Source organism: Schistocerca piceifrons, chromosome 4 (assembly GCF_021461385.2).
Source record: "Schistocerca piceifrons isolate TAMUIC-IGC-003096 chromosome 4, iqSchPice1.1, whole genome shotgun sequence".
NCBI classification, from domain to species: Eukaryota; Metazoa; Arthropoda; class Insecta; order Orthoptera; family Acrididae; genus Schistocerca; species Schistocerca piceifrons.
In genome coordinates, this window is record NC_060141.1 from 237,657,435 (window position 1) to 237,679,028 (window position 21,594).

At 40.0% G+C, this 21,594-nt stretch overlaps 1 protein-coding gene across 2 annotated transcripts in view; it reads right to left on the bottom strand.

The window, feature by feature from the left end:
- Positions 1–1,934: 1,934 nt before the first annotated feature.
- The window catches only part of LOC124794916 (galactosylgalactosylxylosylprotein 3-beta-glucuronosyltransferase I-like), a 47,299-nt gene continuing 27,639 nt past the window's right edge, over positions 1,935–21,594 (bottom strand). For both annotated transcript variants that reach the window (XM_047258619.1, XM_047258620.1), the window contains exon 7: positions 1,935–2,297. In XM_047258619.1, coding sequence (XP_047114575.1) covers positions 2,199–2,297 — 99 coding nt within the window. In that variant the 3' untranslated portion in view covers positions 1,935–2,198. The remainder of the gene's footprint in view (positions 2,298–21,594) is intronic.

Here is a 21,594-nt window from a genome sequence, read left to right on the forward strand (position 1 = left end):
AGGTTTCCAATAAAAATCTAATGAAAAGCAGTTGCGATAGCATATACCTGGAGGTACAACGATATTTGGAAGAGCCGTACCTGTAATGCACGGGTAATCCTTTACACTACTGGAGAAAAAATGAAAACAGTTACCCCGATCTAGCTGTCGTGCCAAAAAAATATCTTGCAGTACCTGCAACTACTGTTCCCAGTGAAAGAATATTTTCGGAAACAGGACTACTTATAAACAAAGAAGCAGACTAAAAGGGCAATTGGTTAATACGAGTAAAATCATATTTCAAAACAAAATTCAATGGCAGTGTAGCAATGGGATGTAAAAATGCCTTCTGCTGAACAACTTTTGTTTCCTTTCTTTCTTCAGTAAGTAAACGCATGTACGCAGTTTCTGTATATAAAAGGCTATAGCACTTCTCTTTTATGTTTAAGCATGCATGCATACATGCAGAATGTACAAGGTAATTTATTTTGTAAGAATAAAGCTTCTGTTTTATGTGAATTTTGTGCTTTGTTTTAAACAACAATTCTATGATTTTTGTCTTATGAGACATATACTAATACTTCAGTACACATTAATAACGGTAGTACAGTTGATATCAATCACAGAATTTCAAAGTTTTCCGAGCACGTACGTACGACCGCTTCGCCTCAGCGCTTTGTGTACTGAAGGTTTGCGCAATTTCTCAGAGAGTGCAGCACTGTCAACTTCTCGAGCGTACCCGAGAAATTCTCGAGAAATTGCCTTCGCATTGTGCGTTTCTCGAGTGCGATCATAGCCCATGCCTATCTCGGGGTTGCAGGTGGTTTGACACCAGTACATGCCATGCTTTATTTGTTCAGATGTGTGTACACATGTCTTGAGCCGTGTGTTAGTTGTATACTGCTTTCCATAAAGTCTTGTGTCTGTAATGCATCAATATCACATGATTAGAGACTGTCATTTTAGATTGATCTCTAAGCTACACAGATGTAATATATATAAAAAATGTGAAGAATAGATGATCCAGGTTGGAATATCAATTACTTAGTAAAAGACAGATTTTTACTTACTGCAAAGATGACCTGTTAAGTTGCAGACAGGCACAATTGAAAGACACACATAAGCTTTCTGCCACAGCCTTCACCAGAAAAAGAAATGCACACTATTCAGTCCATGGCATTCTGGTCCAAGCTGCCGGAATTAGTGGTCACGTGTGTGAGGTGTGCTTGCCTGTATGAATGGTGTGTGTGTTTTTCTTTTTCTGGTGAAAGCTATGGCTGAAAGCTTGTGTGTAAGTGTCTCCATTGTGCCTGTCAGCAACTTAACATAACAAAGTTGGGAATAATATTCACTTCAGTGGCTCTGCAGGTGTCCGACTACAAATCCAAAGGTGTAAGTTTGATCTCTTCAGTTGGTCTTAGGATTTTTCATCTCTATACATGACTCTGTACACCTGGCAATGATTTGTTAATGTGATAAATACAAGTTCTATTGTGCTTCAGTGTCCAAATTAAATTATAGTTTGCCCTGTAACTGGCCATATAAGTCAATTTGAAGGTTAGAGTAAGGCAAGCGCATGCCGATTCCAATAGGACCATGCCTGTAGTCATGTCAGCGTAAGAAAATTCTTAACAGCTAGCAGTGCTGTTCCAGCTTTTGAATGCGAAGCACAAATGGCTGCAGGCGAAAAAAGAAGTCTTATGTAGAGCTGCAGCAACACTGAGGCTTTGCCACTGACATTTACAAAAATAAGTTAAGTGATTGGCTGAGATAGATGAGTGACGCTGTCAGGAGGTTTGTTACACTGACAACTACAGTAAAGCATGGCAATGTTCAAGTTTATCTTTGGGCAGAGGATAGCTTTACTTACTGTTGCTGCATAATAATAACCAGTAGGCACTTACAAGTAAGCAATATTAAATTAACTGCAAGCTGATAAAAGAGTAGACTCATCATTTGTGGTAGAAACAGATGTAATAAAGCAAAATCAGTGTCTACAAAAGTGAGGATTTGAAAAATAAATCCTTCATAAACTTATAAATAACTATTTCTTGTTTGTACAACAATGATTTAACTTTCGTTATTTACAAAATAAAAAACTCAATCAAAACACACACACGAAAACTATTTCTACCATACTCCTCAATATAAATTAATACTGTGATTTCACAACAGAAGGAATGTTGATATGTTATTCATTTGCTGCAGTCTACCAAGATCTATACTTCCATTCCAGCATCTGACCGTTTACCCGCTTTCCGTAATTTGTCTTCACCACTAAGAACAGGTTTTTCTGTCCTTGTGTGCCACACATACACCTGCAATTGAAATACTTTAATTACTTTACAACTCAGAGCCACAACACATAAAATGAACAATTCAAAAGGTAGGCAGCAAGAAAACAACACTAGGGTACAAAGTATGTGTTAACAAAAACGGAATGCTACCTTCAAATGCATACTTAGGTCAACAGTTTACATATCTCAGTTAACAGTGGGTGATGCAAAGGGAGAACATGCTGTTTTTAAAGAAGTCCAAACTTACGGCATTCATCTATCAATGGTGCACAATCGCTTTCTATAACAGAGCCTGAACCAAGTACTGCCATATTCAATTACAGCTTACAAAGCTGGTTTGGGTGTTAAAAGTTGTAAATTATGAAAATATGCTGTTTCAAGACACCGACATTAAAGATAGACAAAAAAAAAAATTGTGTTGTTTGTCATATGAAAACGTTATGGAATGGGATGTGTGCTACGATAATGCTGCCATACCCCTAGTGTAAAGGTAGAGGGTGAAAACATGAGCCACTCCAGGCATTTTGTTCCCTCAATGGTAAAATCAAAGTGACTGCAGAGTTGGCTACTTCTTGTATTTATAAGAAAATGGTCCAAAGGCATGATTCATTGCTGAGCTAAAAGTTACGAAAACTGATATGCGTGTCTGGCATGTTCGATTAGACCTCTTTAACTCTTGAGAAACGATCAAAACACACAAAAACGAGAATTTGAAAGGTTTGAAATTCAGTGATGTCCATCTTGCTAGATACACTACTTGTCTTGAAGGAAAAATTAATGGGAAGGGAACTCAAAATTTCTGAGTTCATCAGCTTTGAGCTAACAAAAGAAACATCTCAAGGTGGTTCAAAACTGTTTGTGGCCTTTGTAGATGTGCTGTCTGTTTCCTTTGACATAGAGGTAAAGTTGTAGGTAAATTCGTTCAATTCAAACACCTAGTTCTGAATCAAATGGTTATAAAATAAATTAGACAGCAGAAATGAGTACTGTGATGAAAAAATTGACCCATCCTTCTAATAACAGTTCCATACACGCCCCTGCAGAATGATGTTGCAAAAAACCACCACCACCACCACCACCACCACCACCGCCGCTCATTGGTCAAAATGGCTCACTGCATACTGCTCAAGTCAGGACAACTACCATCATTTTGCGTCAAAGTCATCAAAACAGCTGACTACACCATCAGAAGTTGCTGCTTAACTACAGGACTGTTATGAAACTCACATGAGAGGTGACCAAAGAAAAAAAGCTGACTAATTCCATCTTCATACATTTGGTCAAGTGATTGTCATCATAGATAAATTGCCAAACAAAGAAGGGTTCTATTCTAAAAGCAAAGAAGGGATTTTTGTAGGCTATTCTGTTAAAAGACCTGTTGTGTGTGGGTGCAAAGAGAACACAGAGTCGCGCATAAAAAAATGAAAGATTACTCAATCACCAAAGAGGCAGCATCAGCATCAGTCCCATGAGAGGAGATTTCAATGGTGATACAAACAATGAATCTCAGGGCCATTGTCAGGTGATGAACCATTCTATGGCTTTGCAGACTTTTTTCTGCCTACACACAACAAGATCAACAAGACAACAAAATTGGGATGTGGCAGACGAAAGCTAGAGCGAAGAAGAAAAACAGGGTGCCCATATACAGTATATGAGCTTCTGATCACTCCAGGTGAAGGATTCATCCTCAATGATTATTTATGTGATGTATAATTTTTCTTCTTTAGGGCCAGCAGCATAATATATGTCTGATAATGACATGATTATTACAGTAGATACAGAGAATAGCTGCTTATAATAAGTAATCTTTATTTATGACAGGCTGTTTCGGCTTAATCACCATTATCACGTACTTGCAATTACAATTTTGGTGAGAACAGGTGTGGATGCCAATGTCATTCATACTAAAGTAGCTGTCTTGCACTCGCATCTAGATTGATGTGTTGTCTATATTGTGTCATTAGTGGACTGTTTTGTAACTGTCGCTGCTTTAATAAGATCATAAAGGATGTTGAAAATAAAATGTTAATTACGGCATGAAGCAGTTTGACAGTTCCAGTCTTACGATGCTATATGTTTACAAAGATTGTGCACAGAACAGCAATTTATTTTAATAACTAACATTTGTTACACTTATCTTTGGTTGTTGTATATGTTACTTCCGATTTATCCATTTTCATGTTCTAAAAGTTCAATAAAGTTCTTGAGGTAGTACTTGTGTCTAAATTCTGTATGCTCGTTTAATATACACTCCTGGAAATTGAAATAAGAACACCGTGAATTCATTGTCCCAGGAAGGGGAAACTTTATTGACACATTCCTGGGGTCAGATACATCACATGATCACACTGACAGAACCACAGGCACATAGACACAGGCAACAGAGCATGCACAATGTCGGCACTAGTACAGTGTATATCCACCTTTCGCAGCAATGCAGGCTGCTATTCTCCCATGGAGACGATCGTAGAGATGCTGGATGTAGTCCTGTGGAACGGCTTGCCATGCCATTTCCACCTGGCGCCTCAGTTGGACCAGCGTTCGTGCTGGACGTGCAGACCGCGTGAGACGACGCTTCATCCAGTCCCAAACATGCTCAATGGGGGACAGATCCGGAGATCTTGCTGGCCAGGGTAGTTGACTTACACCTTCTAGAGCACGTTGGATGGCACGGGATACATGCGGACGTGCATTGTCCTGTTGGAACAGCAAGTTCCCTTGCCGGTCTAGGAATGGTAGAACGATGGGTTCGATGACGGTTTGGATGTACCGTGCACTATTCAGTGTCCCCTCGACGATCACCAGTGGTGTACGGCCAGTGTAGGAGATCGCTCCCCACACCATGATGCCGGGTGTTGGCCCTGTGTGCCTCGGTCGTATGCAGTCCTGATTGTGGCGCTCACCTGCACGGCGCCAAACACGCATACGACCATCATTGGCACCAAGGCAGAAGCGACTCTCATCGCTGAAGACGACACGTCTCCATTCGTCCCTCCATTCACGCCTGTCACGACACCACTGGAGGCGGGCTGCACGATGTTGGGGCGTGAGCGGAAGACGGCCTAACGGTGTGCGGGACCGTAGCCCAGCTTCATGGAGACGGTTGCGAATGGTCCTCGCCGATACCCCAGGAGCAACAGTGTCCCTAATTTGCTGGGAAGTGGCGGTGCGGTCCCCTACGGCACTGCGTAGGATCCTACGGTCTTGGCGTGAATCCGTGCGTCGCTGCGGTCCGGTCCCAGGTCGACGGGCACGTGCACCTTCCGCCGACCACTGGCGACAACATCGATGTACTGTGGAGACCTCACGCCCCACGTGTTGAGCAATTCGGCGGTACGTCCACCCGGCCTCCCGCATGCCCACTATACGCCCTCGCTCAAAGTCCGTCAACTGCACATACGGTTCACGTCCACGCTGTCGCGGCATGCTACCAGTGTTAAAGACTGCGATGGAGCTCCGTATGCCACGGCAAACTGGCTGACACTGACGGCGGCGGTGCACAAATGCTGCGCAGCTAGCGCCATTCGACGGCCAACACCGCGGTTCCTGGTGTGTCCGCTGTGCCGTGCGTGTGATCATTGCTTGTACAGCCCTCTCGCAGTGTCCGGAGCAAGTATGGTGGGTCTGACACACCGGTGTCAATGTGTTCTTTTTTCCATTTCCAGGAGTGTATTTTGTGGGTATTTTCTCGTGTACATATAAATTTTTAATTCCTCAAGAATGTTCACTGCAAAACCCTTTGGTGTTCTGTGCAGAGAGCAAATATAATTAGTTGAGCTTCTTTCTACACTTGAAAAATCAAAATCACACTGCTGATATGATCGAAAATGCAGTACAGATTCAGCACTGAGTACAAGACATCTACTTTAATATGAATGACATTGGCATCCACACCTGTTCTCACCAAAATTGTAATTGCTGGTACTTGAAACTGGCAATTAATCTGAAACAGTCTGTCATAAATAACGATTACTTATTATAAGCAGCTACTTCTTGTATCTACACTAATAATCAGGTGATGTAAACAACAATTCTACATGTGTCACACTTGCTCAACAGTTTGTGCCAGATCAGGTATTTCAATTCATGATGTTAACTTCGTTGCAAATGCAACAGATGTCACTATCAATGATTTATTACATGCTCCATATCGAGAGTGGTTTGATGCTTTATGATGAAATAAGGTAACCAGTGAAAAATAGTGTCTGTAACATTGTAAACAAGCAAACAAATGAAAGAGTAATAGATATTTCGATGTTTTGAGGATTAAAAAAGTACTGCTGGATCTTTGCTGATATGAAATGCAAGAATAGTTGCAATAGGACTCAAATAACAGCCTGGAGTTAACTTCATGAAATGTTTTCTCCAGTTCAAGAACTGGATCATGTAGACTATTCATGACTCTGTCCATCAAATTTGACTTGCGTGTTTCACAAATGAATATTCACAGCTTCATTTCGCAATGGCAAAATTGACAGTAATATTCACGGAATAGCTGGGCTCACTGGGTGAATTCTTATAAAAGAAGAGAAAGGAAGGAAGTTAATCATGTAGTCAAGAAGGTAAGCGACATGCTCCAAACATTAAAATCTGATGATAAATTGTGTTAACTTAGAAAAGCCATTTATGGGCTGGACCAAGCTGATCTACAGTGGTAGGTCAAGATGAATGCAACCCTAACATCAATTGGATTGCAGCCCAGAAAATTCAGATCCAGGTGCCTTTGCAGACAATGTACAGAAACATTAAGTTTTCCTACTCATTTGTGTAGATGAAGATATAATTGTTTCAGCAGACCAAGAAAGGACAAAACAAATAAAGGATGAGTTATCTGTCAAGTTAAATATCAAGGATCTCATTGCCATAAGATGGTATCTGGGTATTGACATAAATCAATCTGTTGATAAAATTAAACAATGGAAACTCCAGATCCTCCTGTCCCACACCAGATTTTCTGAACTGCGCAGATTGGAGTTATCCTTGTAACACGCTCTCTGCTCCCAAAATTATCCTGGCTTCAATCTAAGGTAACCTACTGTCTCCATACCCTCAACTGAAGAGTTTCCGCCCCTCTGTCCTCTCTTCTGATTGTGTGCTGCCCTCTGCCAGTGCATCTGTCTGTCTTTTCCCTTCCCTGCTCCCCTCCTTTCCTGCTCTCTGGTCACCCTTCCCCCTCCCTGCCCCACAGCCTCCTGACACTGAACCTGAAGGCAGCCTTATGCCTCCTGCTAGTCCCTGCACATAGTGCCAGACAGCACTCCTCTCTCTCTCTGTCTCTCTCTCTCTCTCTCTCTCTCTCTCTCTCTCTCTCTCTCTCTCTCTCTCTCTCTCTCCCCCCCCCCCCCCCCCCCCCCCCGTACCCTGTTATTCATTCCTCTTCCTCACCCCTCCAGATTGCTGCTTCCATGCAATGTGACAATTCTAGTCTGAGCTACCGAAGTCAGTGGTCAAGTGTGAATGACTGTGTGTGTGTTTCCTGTTCTGAAGAATGGTTTTTCCTAAAGCTAAATGGTTAACATTCTTTTCGTTGTGCCTGTCTGCAACTCAACATTTCACCTTTATGGTGAGTAGCAATCTTTCTTTTCCTATTTTGTTGACAAACTGCATTATGTAAAGTGGTTATACTAGAAGATGACTACAAGCTGGTATGGAATCCACTGGAAACTGGGAGCATGTTGGATGCAACAGCTACAAATACAGAAAGTAGCACTCATTATCCATTCCAGAAAACTGGTTGGAGCATTGATGTACATTGCCATCAGTACCTGACCCGACATGAGCTATGCAGTCAGTAAGCTAAGCCAGTACAATAATAGCCATAATTTTGTTCACTGGGTTTTCGGATGCTGACAAAGTCGTATACAGGTACCAACTTCATCTAATCTAGATTAGCAATCTCGATGTGTTCATACTACGGGGAGCCACTGATCTTTCATCAAGTGATGCCAAGTATATGAGCCTCTCCAAAATGGTGGAGAAAGGAATTTACCTGTTAAGGCTCTTCATCCACTGAAGTACAAGAAATGTGTTGATGGACTTTGACTTCGATATTAGCATCATAAACTTCTGACTTAATTATTGATTTACAACTGTCTGAAAACTGAGATTAAAACTTTGCTGCTACACAATGTCATTGGTGTCTGTGTGTTACAATGCAAAGGCTTTCAAGACTGCTGTCCACAGTTTTATGTCATCCTTTGTACAATAAATTATGAAAAAACATTAAGTAGCCAGAATGAGACTTTCACTCTGCAGCAGAGTGTGCGCTGATATGAAACTTCCTGGAAGATTAAAAGTATGTGCAGGATCGAGACTCGAACTCCCGAGTTTGAGTCTCGGTCTGGCACACAGTTTTAATCTGCCAGAAAGTTTCATAGTTTAAGTAATTTTGTGTCATTGCTATATTTTCAAACTGCAACCCAATATATCTCACACAATAAGCTGTATTTTTTAACCAATTACATGGCTTGGAATAGCATATAATATCTACTAACAAAGTGTCACTGCCACCTGTGAAAACACAAAGCAATCATTGGTTAAGAAGAAATGGATTTGAAGTTTTCATGATCTGCTTTACTCTTCTACCTTTTTCAGGTGTGTACTATTAATTTTCTCAGAACAGAAAATTGAGAACAATAATTTGCTGCTGTACAAATTTAAAATTCAGAATCAGTATGGAAAAAGAACATTTCATTTATCCACAGGTACATAATAATAATTACTATTGAATATTAACGTCATTTGAGTTTTTCCCTGCAAAGGCAAATCTTTAATATTCGTCTGGTATTCTGCCAGGTGGCAGTGTTCACAATGAGTGATATTTCAGCACAAGCCAATCTTTTGGCATTCTCAAGTGTTCCTGATGACTGACTTTTCTGCTAGGCACCTTCTCCATATTCTCCACCCCCTCTGCCCCCAGGCTCCTGCCAGCTATCTCTGGGGGCACACCTGTTGCAGTGGGGGGCGGGAGTTTGATGCTGAGGGTTGATACATGGTCCTCGGTAAAGCTGTGGCCAGTGCAAAATGCAGCTCCCTGCTGTTGTGGTGACAATGTGTCCTCATCTTCTATTGCCACAACAGGAGCAGAATTCCTTGTAGATGGCTATCGTGCTTTGATTCTGATGAATGCCGAGTCCCAGGATTTGCTAACTGAAAACCAACATCTTTATTTATTAGGTCACAATGTAGTCTGACTTCTACAGCCTCCTGTAGAATACAATCCCAGAAGGTGTTTGATTGTAATAACATGGTTCTCTCATAATTCATGGCTTGACTTTAGGTCATGCACTGCTTGCCACAGCAGACTTTGTCAGCTAATGGTTGTTTGTGTGACATTTATGCTCAGTGCATCTCTCCTGTATTGTCCCTATAATCTGACCTACATATATTTACCCACACTGGCAACGGTGGCATGAGACTTCTGGTTCCTGGAGTCCTAGGTCATTCTTCACTGATTCCAACAAGCCCTTTGTTTTGGCTGGTGGGCGGACCACCCATCTGATGTTATGTTTCCAGGGTATTATTCTGATTTTTACCGATGTGTTCCAGACATATGGGATAGTCACCATCGCAAGAGGTTTCTCTTTTCCTTCAGCAGGCTGTGGTCTTGGCTTCTTCAGCCTTAGGCACATTTATCTGGCAGTTGCTGTACTGTATCTACAGAGCATAGCCCACAAGTGCTACAGTTCAGCTTTCAGATGGCCACAGTCAAAGGTTCCACGTGCTCTGTGGAGTAGTGCACTTAGGACACCTCCTTGTGAAGGAGCATGATAGCTGGTAGCATGTTAGTACAAACCTGTATTTGTCAGTATGCAGTAGACTACGTCATAGTGTGTCATCTGGCCTTTGCGTGATGAGCATGTCTGGAAATGAAAGTTGATTGTTTTCTTCTATCTCCATTGTGAATTTGATGTTCTGGTGCAGTGAATTCAGATGATGTAAGATGCCTTGTACAATATGTCCAGATTACAAATGTAGCATCTACAAATTGAAAAAAGCACGAGGGTTTGTAGACTGCCAACTGCAAGGCTGCTGCTTCTAACGTCTCCATTAACATATTGGCCACCAATGGTGATAGTGGGCAGTACATTGCTGCTCAGTCTACTTGTCCATAGTAATTTCCATTGAACAGAAAGTAGGCTTATGTAAGCATGAATTCAAACAGTTCTGTTATTGCTGACCCAAACTTCTCTCCTATGAGGTTTAGGGAGTCCGAGGTACTTTTGGAAAGAGAAATATGACATCAAAGCTCACTGCAATGTCTTCTTGGCCTAGTCTGAAGTTCGGGAGCTGCTGGATGAAATGCATGGAAATCCATATGCGATGCTGGCATTTGCTCACAAAGAGGCTGAGCACCACTGTCAGGTATTTTGCTAACGCATGTTGGTGTGCTAATACTGTCAACAATTGCGCAGAGCTGCATTCCTTCCTTGTAGACAGTAGGTAATTCGTAAAGTCCAGGATGCACAGCTGCCCATGGACGAAGTCTTTTCTCTCTTCTTATTTGGGAATGTGTGTGAGCAGCTCTATGGTCTTCCTCTGCACTCTGTTAATAGGACCATCTTCAGTTTCCCTGTAGGCATTGTCCTCTAATAGGTCACACATTTTTTGCTTGTATACTTAATCTTTCAACTCCAACATCGAGTGGCACTTAACACCACGAATTTTGTTTTCTGCTCTGATGTCAAGCCTCATTCGACATGATTTTTCATAGGTATCACATGCTCAATTCTTGATTCTGTCTGTACTAGTCTTCAATGGTGCTTAGTGCTGCGATCTGTGTCAAACTGTTGCAGTTGTGTTGGAAGAAATGCTGGAATTATTACATCCAAGTCTGCATGCGCACTATGGCTCATTCATCACGTTCAGTTCTTTCTGAGAAAGATTTTACAGCTTTTAGAGGAATCTCTAAGTGTCAATGATAGTGAGAGTGGTTTTGATGATGCGAGATGTTCATTTCTGAACAGCAATAGATTCATGGCAAATGTGGTGCGAAAATGACCAACTTTACAGATTTTTCTTTTGATGATTCAAAGTGTGGTTTTATCACTGAAACTGGTAATGTCCCACCATTGACAGCTGGTTTCTTTCAGTTAACTTTTATAGACAACCTATTTCAACAAATAGCAGACCAAACAAACAGCCATGCTACAGCAACAATATGTTAAAGTGACACCACTTGCAGAATGTTCTGTGGTGGGCCTGGAGAAATGTTACCAAGAAATGAAATGCTTCCATGATGTGCTACTGAATACGGCATTACACAAATGTAAGAACTAGCAGGACAATTTTTTTTCACGAGAATGGTTACAATCGTCTGACTTCTTTTCAGACCGTTTTACTTGCACACGATGTATGCAAATACTCAGAGCAGTTCATGTTTCTAATCCAGAGAGTGCTACACATGTGAACATTCAGGTTGAATCATGCCCGAATAAAGTGAAGAACGTGTGATTATTTTCTCGAAATTTATCGACCATATAGGTATTTAGTATCATTCATTCAAGAGTCGTGTGTTATTCAAAATGTATATAATCCTTAAAAACCAACAAAATGGGGATTCAGAGTTTATACGATTTCGGATTCATCAAACTGTTATATCTGCAGTTTGATACCGTGTTTTGGCATTGTAAAAACAGAGTCATTGATTTCTCCAGACTTTAATTTTTCTGAGAGATTGGTTCGGTTCTTCAGTTGCTCGCTATTATCACAAATGCTACAGGGCAATCGGGGTGTCATTTGCACACTGACCTTTTCTTGTACAGGTGTTGCATTAGCTGATGAACTGTTGAAATAGAATGTGCATCTCATAGGAATGATTAAAGTCAATCAATAAAATGCCTCCACAATAACAAAATGATGGTCCGGCATGGCAAGATAAAATACCTTGTCCAAAGTTTTCTACAAAAGCAAATAACTCAGTGTCATTTACAGGAAGGAGGAACAGTACAGAAAGGGAAGAAATAATGAAACCAAATGTGATTTTTGATTATACTTTGAAATGGGCGGAGTTGATCAATCTGACCATTTTATTTCCAGTTATGGTTTTCTAATGAAGTCTGAAGTGTTGGTGAAAACTGTACTTCTGGTTGTTAAACAGCTATTTGCTACACAATAATCACTGCAAGAGAAACAATTTGAAAAAAAAAAAAGTCTCACAAAGTATTCCATAAAAGTGTTAAGATACTTATTTGGCGAAGAAGGAAACCCAGGGCAAAAAATGAGGAAGTCTTTCAACTTTTGATGATGAGGAATGCTTGAATGGAAAGCTGCACATTCAACAAGCTTCCTGGGAACAAGCATAAGGATTGTGTCGCGTGTTCAGACAGAAAAAAAAGGTGGTAGGCATGAAACTGTGTATTACTGTGAAACATGCACATGAAACCCAGCTCTCACCCGGATGATTGTTTCAAAAAATATCACAAATTGAAAAGTTTTGTACTGTAATGTTTTGGAAATTATTTGAATGAAAGCTCAATTTTTATGTCTCTCCTATCTGTTGGTCAGCAGCCTCATTGTTTCCACAAAGAGACTGTGCGATTCTATGTGGTGTGCTCGCCACCCGCACAGTGGCAATTTAAATAAGAGTACGCAGAGCTGCCCTGTGTCAGCTTATGGAGGGCAAAAGGTTAACATGACAGCAAGACTGTACAATTCACTTGATGGCTGGCAAGATAACTGTCGGAAACTTCTTGGGGCCACTTAGGTGCTTTCCTCTCTTCACTGGTAATGTTTGGCTCTGGTGGAACCCCCCTAGCAAGAATATGTCACACTTCACCTCTTATTTCCTTTGTATTTAAGTGCATGTTTCATGATGCTAATAAATTTTGCAGTAGGTAGTATCATTGGAGATTTTGCAAAATTTAGCCCCTTTTCCTACTACAGATAAGGCAACATTGTGAATTATGTACCCTGAATAATACATTTATTAGTAATAGGTTTAACCACAAGGTGCTCATATTTCTAAAGCTTATCTGCAAGCTGCCAAAGGCCATGCTCTGTTAGCTTGAGACACACTACCTGCATCTAAGTCTGGAGAGAATGTTGATGCTAACTACATATAGTGTGAAGAGTTCTTGTTGAGCCTGTGTCAAGTATACCTGATCCTCTTCTTGGCCAGGGACAGGCTGGCTCTTCTGGTGATCTGGCTGACAGTCCTGATGCGATGAACTAAGTTTGCAAAAGATGGTATAATTCTGTCCTCTTGGAATCTCAGCAGAAAGTCATGGTATGCCACACGGCAGTCCTTCCTGTTCTGAAGCTTGTCAAATTGTACTGTGCATCTCCTCCTTGTAGTGGTACATTATGTACTATTTTTGGTTTCCACAGCATAGGAAAATATTTAATATTTCTTGGGTATCCAGCCCACTAGCATTGTCCAGAAGGTATAGAATTTCCCCAAGCCAACTTTTTGCCATCCTCAGGCAGTCCTGATGACTTTTCTGGTTGGCACTGTCTTCATATCCCCCCCATGCGAAGCCTCCAACTGACTGTCCCTGGGAGTGACCTGGTGCATTGGTGGTGCAATCACGACTTCGAGGAGTTAGAAGAAAATGATCAACTTCAATTTCTGGATGGGGTCATCATACTCTGTCATACAGTGTCTACCATAAACCGATACAGAAACTTGCACTTGCATGCTTCCAGTTATCAAGATTTTTCACGATGAGAAACAATGAGATGATGTCCGCAGGACACTGTTCCTCAGAGCATGTGAATTCTCTGACATGGCCATCTAACAGCTAAACTGTGGCAATTACGGCCCAGGTTCTAGATGTATAGTTACAGCAACTGCCAGACACAGTGTGCCTTGGGACTGAAGCAGCCAAGACCACAGCTTGCCGAGGACAAAGAAAAACCTGTTGCGATGATGGACACAGAAAATCCTGTTGCGATGATGATTATCCCATAAGCCAGGAAAACGTAAGCAAAAGTTTGAAGAATACTCTGGAAACATAATGTGAAGTGCTTGTTTTGCCCATCAGCCAAAACGAAAGGCGTGTTGAGATCAGTCAAGGATGAGGACTCTGGAAACAATGTGTCTAATGCATCCCTTGCCAGTGCACGAGTATGTAGGCCAGACTATATGGACAATACAGGAGAGATGCACTGAGCCGAAAAAATTACCTATGCACATGCCATCATTTATAACACCACAAAGTTATTGCAACAATCCAATACTTTCTGGGACTGTATTCTGAAAGACGCATCAAAAATCCGACTACATGGAAAACTAATACACAAGGGCAGTTAAACAACACCTGAGACCCAGTCTTGTGCACAATCAAAGCACAACGGCAATTTACATGGTAATGTGTTCCCATAATGGTAAATGAAGAAGACGAGGGCACATTGTGACCAAAATGACATGAGACCCACATCCAGCGATGGTTGCAGCATGACAGTACCTTGGATTGACACCCGCACAGTCATCAGAAACCCTGAGGAATTAATGTTGTTGTTGTTGTTGTTGTCGTCTTCAGTCCTGAGACTGGTTTGATGCAGCTCTCCATGCTACTCTATCCTGTGCAAGCTTCTTCATCTCCCAGTACCTATTGCAGCCTACATCCTTCTGAATCTGTTTAGTGTATTCATCTCTTGGTCTCCCTCTACGATTTTTACCCTCCACGCTGCCCTCCAATACTAAATTGGTGATCCCTCGATGTCAGAGAACATGTCCTATCAACCGATCCCTTCTTCTAGTCAAGTTGTGCCACAAACTTCTCTTCTCCCCAATCCTATTCAATACCTCCTCATTAGTTATGTGATCTACCCATATAATCTTCAGCATTCTTCTGTAGCACCACATTTCGAAAGCTTCTATTCTCTTCTTGTCCAAACTAGTTATCGTCCATGTTTCACATCTATACATGGCTACACTACATACAAATACTTCAGGAACGACTTCCTGACACTTAAATCTATACTCGATGTTAACAAATTTCTCTTCTTCAGAAACGCTTTCCTTGCCATTGCCAGTCTACATTTTATATCCTCTCTACTTCGAACATCAGTTATTTTGCTCCCCAAATAGCAAAACTCCTTTACTACTTTAAGTGTCTCATTTCCTAATCTAATTCCCTCAGCATCACCTGACTTAATTCGACTACATTCCATTATCCTTATTTTGCTTTTGTTGATGTTCACCTTATATCCTCCCTTCAAAACACTATCCATTCCATTCAGCTGCTCTTCCAAGTTCTTTGCTGTCTCTGACAGAATTACAATGTCATGTGCGAACCTCAAAGTTTTTATTTCTTCTCCATGGATTTTAATACCTATTCCAAATTTTTCTTTTGTTTCCTTCACCGCTTGCTCAATATAAAGATTGAATAACATCGGGGAAAGGCTACAACCCTGTCTCACTCCCTTCCCAACCACTGCTTCCCTTTCATGTCCCTCGACCCTTATAACTGCCATCTGGTTTCTGTACAAATTGTAAATAGCCTTTCACTCCCTGTATTTTACCCCTGCCACCTTCAGAATTTGAAAGAGTATTCCAGTCAACATTGTCAAAAGCTTCCTCTAAGTCTACAAATGCTAGAAACGTAGGTTTGTCTTTCCTTAATCTAGCTTCTAAGATAAGTCGTAAGGTCAGTATTGCCTCACCTGTTCCAGTATTTTTACGGAATCTAAACTGATCTTCCCCGAGGTCGGCTTCTACTAGTTTTTCCAGTCGTCTGTAAAGAATTCGCGTTAGTATTTTGCAGCTGTGGCTTATTAAACTGAGTGTTCGGTAATTTTCACATCTGTCAACACCTGCTTTCTTTGGGATTGGAATTATTATATTATTCTTGAAGTCTGGGGGTATTTCGCCTGTCTCATACATTTTGCTCACCTGATGGTAGAGTTTTGTCAGGACTGGCTCTCCCAAGGTTGTCAGTAGTTCTAATGGAATGTTGTCTACTCTGGGTGCCTTGTTTCGACTCAGTTGTCTTTCACTGCTCTGTCAAACTCTTCACGCAGTATCATATCTCCCATTTCATCTTCATCCTGTTCCATTTCCATAATATTGTCCTCAAGAACATCGCCCTTGTATAGTCCCTCTATATACTCCTTCCACCTTTCTGCTTTCCCTTCTTTGCTTAGAACTGGGTTTCCATCTGAGCCCTTGTTATTCATACAAGTGGTTCTCTTTTCTTCAAAGGTCCCTTTAATTTTCCTGTAGGCAGTATCTATCTTACCCCTAGTGAGGTAAGCCTCTACATCCTTACATTTCTCCTCTAGCCATGCCTGCTTAGCCATTTTGCACTTCCTGTCGATCTCATTTTTGAGACGTTTGTATTCCTTTTTGTCTGCTTCATTTACTGCATTTTTATATTTTCTCCTTTCATCAATTAAATTCAATATTTCTTCTGTTACCCAAGGATTTTTACTAGCCCTTGTCTTTTTACCTACTTGGTCCTCTGCAGCCTTCACTACTTCACCCGTCAAAGCTACCCATTCTTCTTCTACTGTATTTCTTTCCCCCATTCTTGTCAATTGTTCCCTTATGCTCTCCCTGAAACTCTGTACAACCTCTGGTTCTTTCAGTTTATCCAGGTCCCATCTCCTTAAATTCCTACCTTTTTGCAGTTTCTTCAGTTTTAGTCTACAGTTCATAACCAATAGACTGTGGTCAGAGTCCACATCTGCCCCTGGAAATGTCTTACAAATTAAAACCTGGTTCCTAAATCTCTGTCTTATCATTATATAATCTATCTGAAACCTGTCAGTATCTCCAGGCTTCTTCAATGTATACAGCCTTCTTTTATGATTCTTGAACCAAGTGTTAGCTATGAGGAATTATTATTATTATTATTATTATTCTTTCTTTCTTTTCTCAGACGTTATGTCTGATCAAAAATGGAAAGTGACGGAGACCTTAATCAAGCGTGACTTCCTTTTAACTGTACGGTATATGTTATATTGCATTTAGGACCTTTCGGGTAATTGAACATGTATCAATAATTACAAATTTCTGTTGTTGTATATATACGTTTGGATGTAGCTGTATTGCATTGATGTACTGGTGGATATTGTGTGGCATGACTCCTGTAGTTGATAGTATAATTGGTATAATGTCAATTTTATCCGGATTCTACATGTCCTTGACTTCCTCAGCCAGTTGGATGTATTTTTCAATTTTTTCTCCTGTTTTCTTCTGTGTTTTTGTTGTATTGGGTATGGATATTTCAATTAGTTGTGTTAATTTCTTCTTTTTATTGGTGAGTATGATGTCAGATGTGTTATGTGTTGTTGTTGTTTTATCTGTTATAATGGTTCTGTTCCAGTATAATTTGTATTCATCATTCTCCAGTACATTTTGTGGTGCATACTTGTATGTGGGAACGTGTTGTTTTATTAGTTTATGTTGTATGGCAAGTTGTTGATGTATAATTTTTGCTACATTTTCATGCCTTCTGGGGTATTCTGTGTTTGCTAGTATTGTACATCTGCTTATGATGTGATCTACTGTTTCTATTTGTTTGCAAAGTCTGCATTTATCTGTTGTGGTATTGGGATCTTTAATAATATGCTTGCTGTAATATCTGGTGTTTATTGTTTGATCCTGTATTGCAATCATGAACCCTTCCGTCTCACTGTATATATTGACTTTTCTTAGCCATGTGTTGGATGCGTCTCGATCAATGTGTGGCTGTGTTAGATGATACGGGTGCTTGCCATGTAGTGTTTTCTTTTTCCAATTTACTTTCTTCGTATCTGTTGGTGTTATGTGATCTAAAGGGTTGTACAAGTTGTTATGAAATTGCAGTGGTGTAGCCGATGTATTGCTTTGTGTATTTTGCTAGTTTCTGCTCGTTCTAGTAAGAATTTTCTTAAATTGTCTACCAGTCCATAATGTAGGTTTCTATGTCGATAAATCCCCTTCCTCCTTCCTTTCTGCTTAATGTGAATCTTTCAGTTGCTGAATGTATGTGATGTATTCTATATTTGTGGCATTGTGATCATGTAAGTGTATTGAGTGCTTCTAGGTCTGTGTTACTCCATTTCACTACTCCAAATGAGTAGGTCAATATTGGTATAGCATAAGTATTTATAGCTTTTGTCTTGTTTCTTTCTGTCAGTTCTGTTTTCAGTATTTTTGTTAGTCTTTGTCTGTATTTTTCTTTTAGTTCTTCTTTAATATTTGTATTATCTATTCCTATTTTTTGTCTGTATCCTAGATATTTATAGGCATCTGTTTTTTCCATCGCTTCTATGCAGTCACTGTGGTATCCCATATGTAATCATCTTGTTTAGTGTGTTTTCCCTTGACTATGCTATTTTTCTTACATTTGTCTGTTCCAAAAGCCATTTTTATATCATTGCTGAATACTTCTGTTATCTTTAGTAATAGGTTGAGTTGCTGATTTGTTGCTGCCAGTAGTTTTAGATCATCCATGTATAGCAAATGTGTGACTGTGTTGGTATGTTCCAGTAATATTGTATCCATAATTTGTATCATTTAGCATGTGGGATAGTGGGTTCAGAGCAAGGCAGAACCAGAAAGGACTTAAGGAGTCTCCTTGGTATATTCCACACTTAATCTGTATTGGCTGTGATGTGATATTTGAATTTGTTTGGATATTAAGTGTGGTTTTCCAATTTTTAATTACTATGTTTAGGTACTGTACCAATTTAGGATCTACTTTGTATATTTCCAATATTTGTAGTAACCATGAGTGGGGTACACTATCAAAAGCTTTTTGGTAATCAACGTATGCGTAGTGTAGCGACCTTTGTTTAGTTTTAGCTTGATATGTCACCTCTGCACCTATTATCAGTTGCTCTTTACATTTTCGTGCTCCTTTGCAGCAGCCTTTTTGTTCTTCATTTATAATTTTGTTCTGTGTTGTATGTGTCATTAATTTCTGTGTAATGGCTGAAGTTAATATTTTGTATATTGTTGGTAGGCATGTTATGGGGCGATATTTAGCTTGGTTTGCTGTGTCTGCTTGATCTTTAGGTTTCAGATAAGTTATTCCATGTGTAAGTGTATCAAGGAATGTGTATGGGTCTGCAATGTAACTGTTAAATGATTTATATATCTAAAAACAAAGATGATGTGACTTACCAAATGAAAGCGCTGGCAGGTCGACAGACACACAAACACAAACATACACACAAAACTCAAGCTTTCGCAACAAACTGTTGCCTCATCAGGAAAGAGGGAAGGAGAGGGAAAGACGAAAGGATGTGGGTTTTAAGGGAGAGGGTAAGGACACACACACACACACACACACACACACACACACACACACACACACACACACACACACACACACACATTTGAAGACAAATATCTTCAAATATGTCTGCTTGTGTCTGTATATGTGTGGAGGGATATGTGTGTGTGTGTGTGTGCGCGCGCGCGCGCGCGTGTATACCCGTCCTTTTTTCCCCCTAAGGTAAGTCTTTCCGCTCCCGGGATTGGAATGACTCCTTACCCTCTCCCTTAAAACCCATATCCTTTCATCTTTCCCTCTCCTTCCCTCTTTCCTGATGAGGCAACAGTTTGTTGCGAAAGCTTGAATTTTGTGTGTATGTTTGTGTTTGTTTGTGTGTCTGTCGACCTGCCAGCACTTTCATTTGGTAAGTCACATCATCTTTGTTTTTAGATATATTTTTCCTACGTGACATGTTTCCCTGTATTATAATCATGTTAAATGATTTAGTTAGATGTGAATGTGTTGAGGTGATCTTCTTTAGCCAGAAATTTGGTATTTTATAATTTCCAGGGGCTTTCCAATTGTGCGTAGAATTTATTGCTTGGGTGACTTCATGTTGCAAAATTATCACTTCAGACATTTGTGGTATCATCTTGTATGTGTCTGTTTCTGCTTGTATCCACATTGCATGCCTGTTATGCTGTACCGGGTTTGACCATATGTTGCTCCAGAAGTGTTTTATGTCTTATGTTTGGTGGATTGTCTATTTTAATGTGTGTGTTATCTATTGTCTGGTAAAATTTCTTTTGGTTCGTGTTGACTGTTTGGTTTTGTTTCCTTCTATTTTAACTTTTTTTGTATCTGCTAAGTCGTTTGGCCAATGCTTGTAATTTCTGCTTCTTTTCATCTAATTCCTCTATCGCTTCCTTTCGTGAGATTTTACCTAACCTTTTTCGTTTTTTTTCTGACATTCATTTCTTATAAACTGTGTTAGCTGTCCAATGTCTTTTCTCAGTTTTTCTATTCTGATCTGTAGCCTGTGTTGCCATGCTGGTTTTGTGGGTTTCTTCTGTGCGTTGGTTGGTTCTGATCTCTGCCTAGTGTTTATATTTAGTGTAGTGAGTGCTCCTATATAAACCAGTAGTTGTAACTTTTCCATTGTTGTATTTTCATTTATTTTGTTGTGTATGATTGTGTTGATAGTTTTTATTGTTTCGACTTGTGGGTTATTTGGCGGTCTATGCAAGAGTGGTCTAATGTCTGTATTTGTGTCTTTGTATTCTATATATGTCAGCTGAAATTTTTCTTCTATATCTAACATGTGCGTCACTTCGTGTTCTATTTGTACTTGTTCTGGTGGCCGTCTTAAGATTTCGTTTTCCTCTGGTTGTTTAATTGATGCGTGTTGTTCTTTGTTTGTTTGCTCTGGAATGTTTGAGCCCATTGCTATATTTTCTTCTTCTTCTGATTGCACATTATTTTGTTCCAGTATTTGTTGTACTTGTTGTTTGATGTTTTCTAATTCTGACTGGGGTATCCTGTTATTTTTGATTATTACACGGATCTGATCACCTAGTCGTTGTTATGTTAAAAATTTTAATTCTGGGTATCTGGTAATTAATGTTGTGTATACTTGTGATCTGTATCCAGTTGTGTTCGTTCCTAAGTTTGTTGCTTGGTAATAACAGAACATGAGGTGTCTGTTAACTTCACCTGACCATCTCATCCTCTGTCTTTGTTTTCCTTCTAGGGTGGTTGCAGGAAGCATATCCTGCAAAACACCTCTATTTGGATTTAAATCAATTTCCAGTTGGCTAGCAGTGTTATTACCATTGTGGGCGGGCATAGGGTTCAAGTGTTGTCCCCGACCATGACGGCGCTTGTCCGAGGCTTCTTTAGTTCTGTCCTGAACCAAGTAACCACACTAAAAGGGGAGTTAGCCCTATTAGTGGTTTGTTCTTTTCATCGCCTTTTATGACTGGCAGAACATACCGGAGGCCTATTCTTTTCCCGGGCCTCCACTGGGTTCATTATTATTATTATTATTATTATTATTATTATTATTATTATTATTATTATTATTATTATTATTATTATTATTAAATAATAATAATAATAATAATAATAATAATAATAATAATAATAATAATAATAATCATCATCAT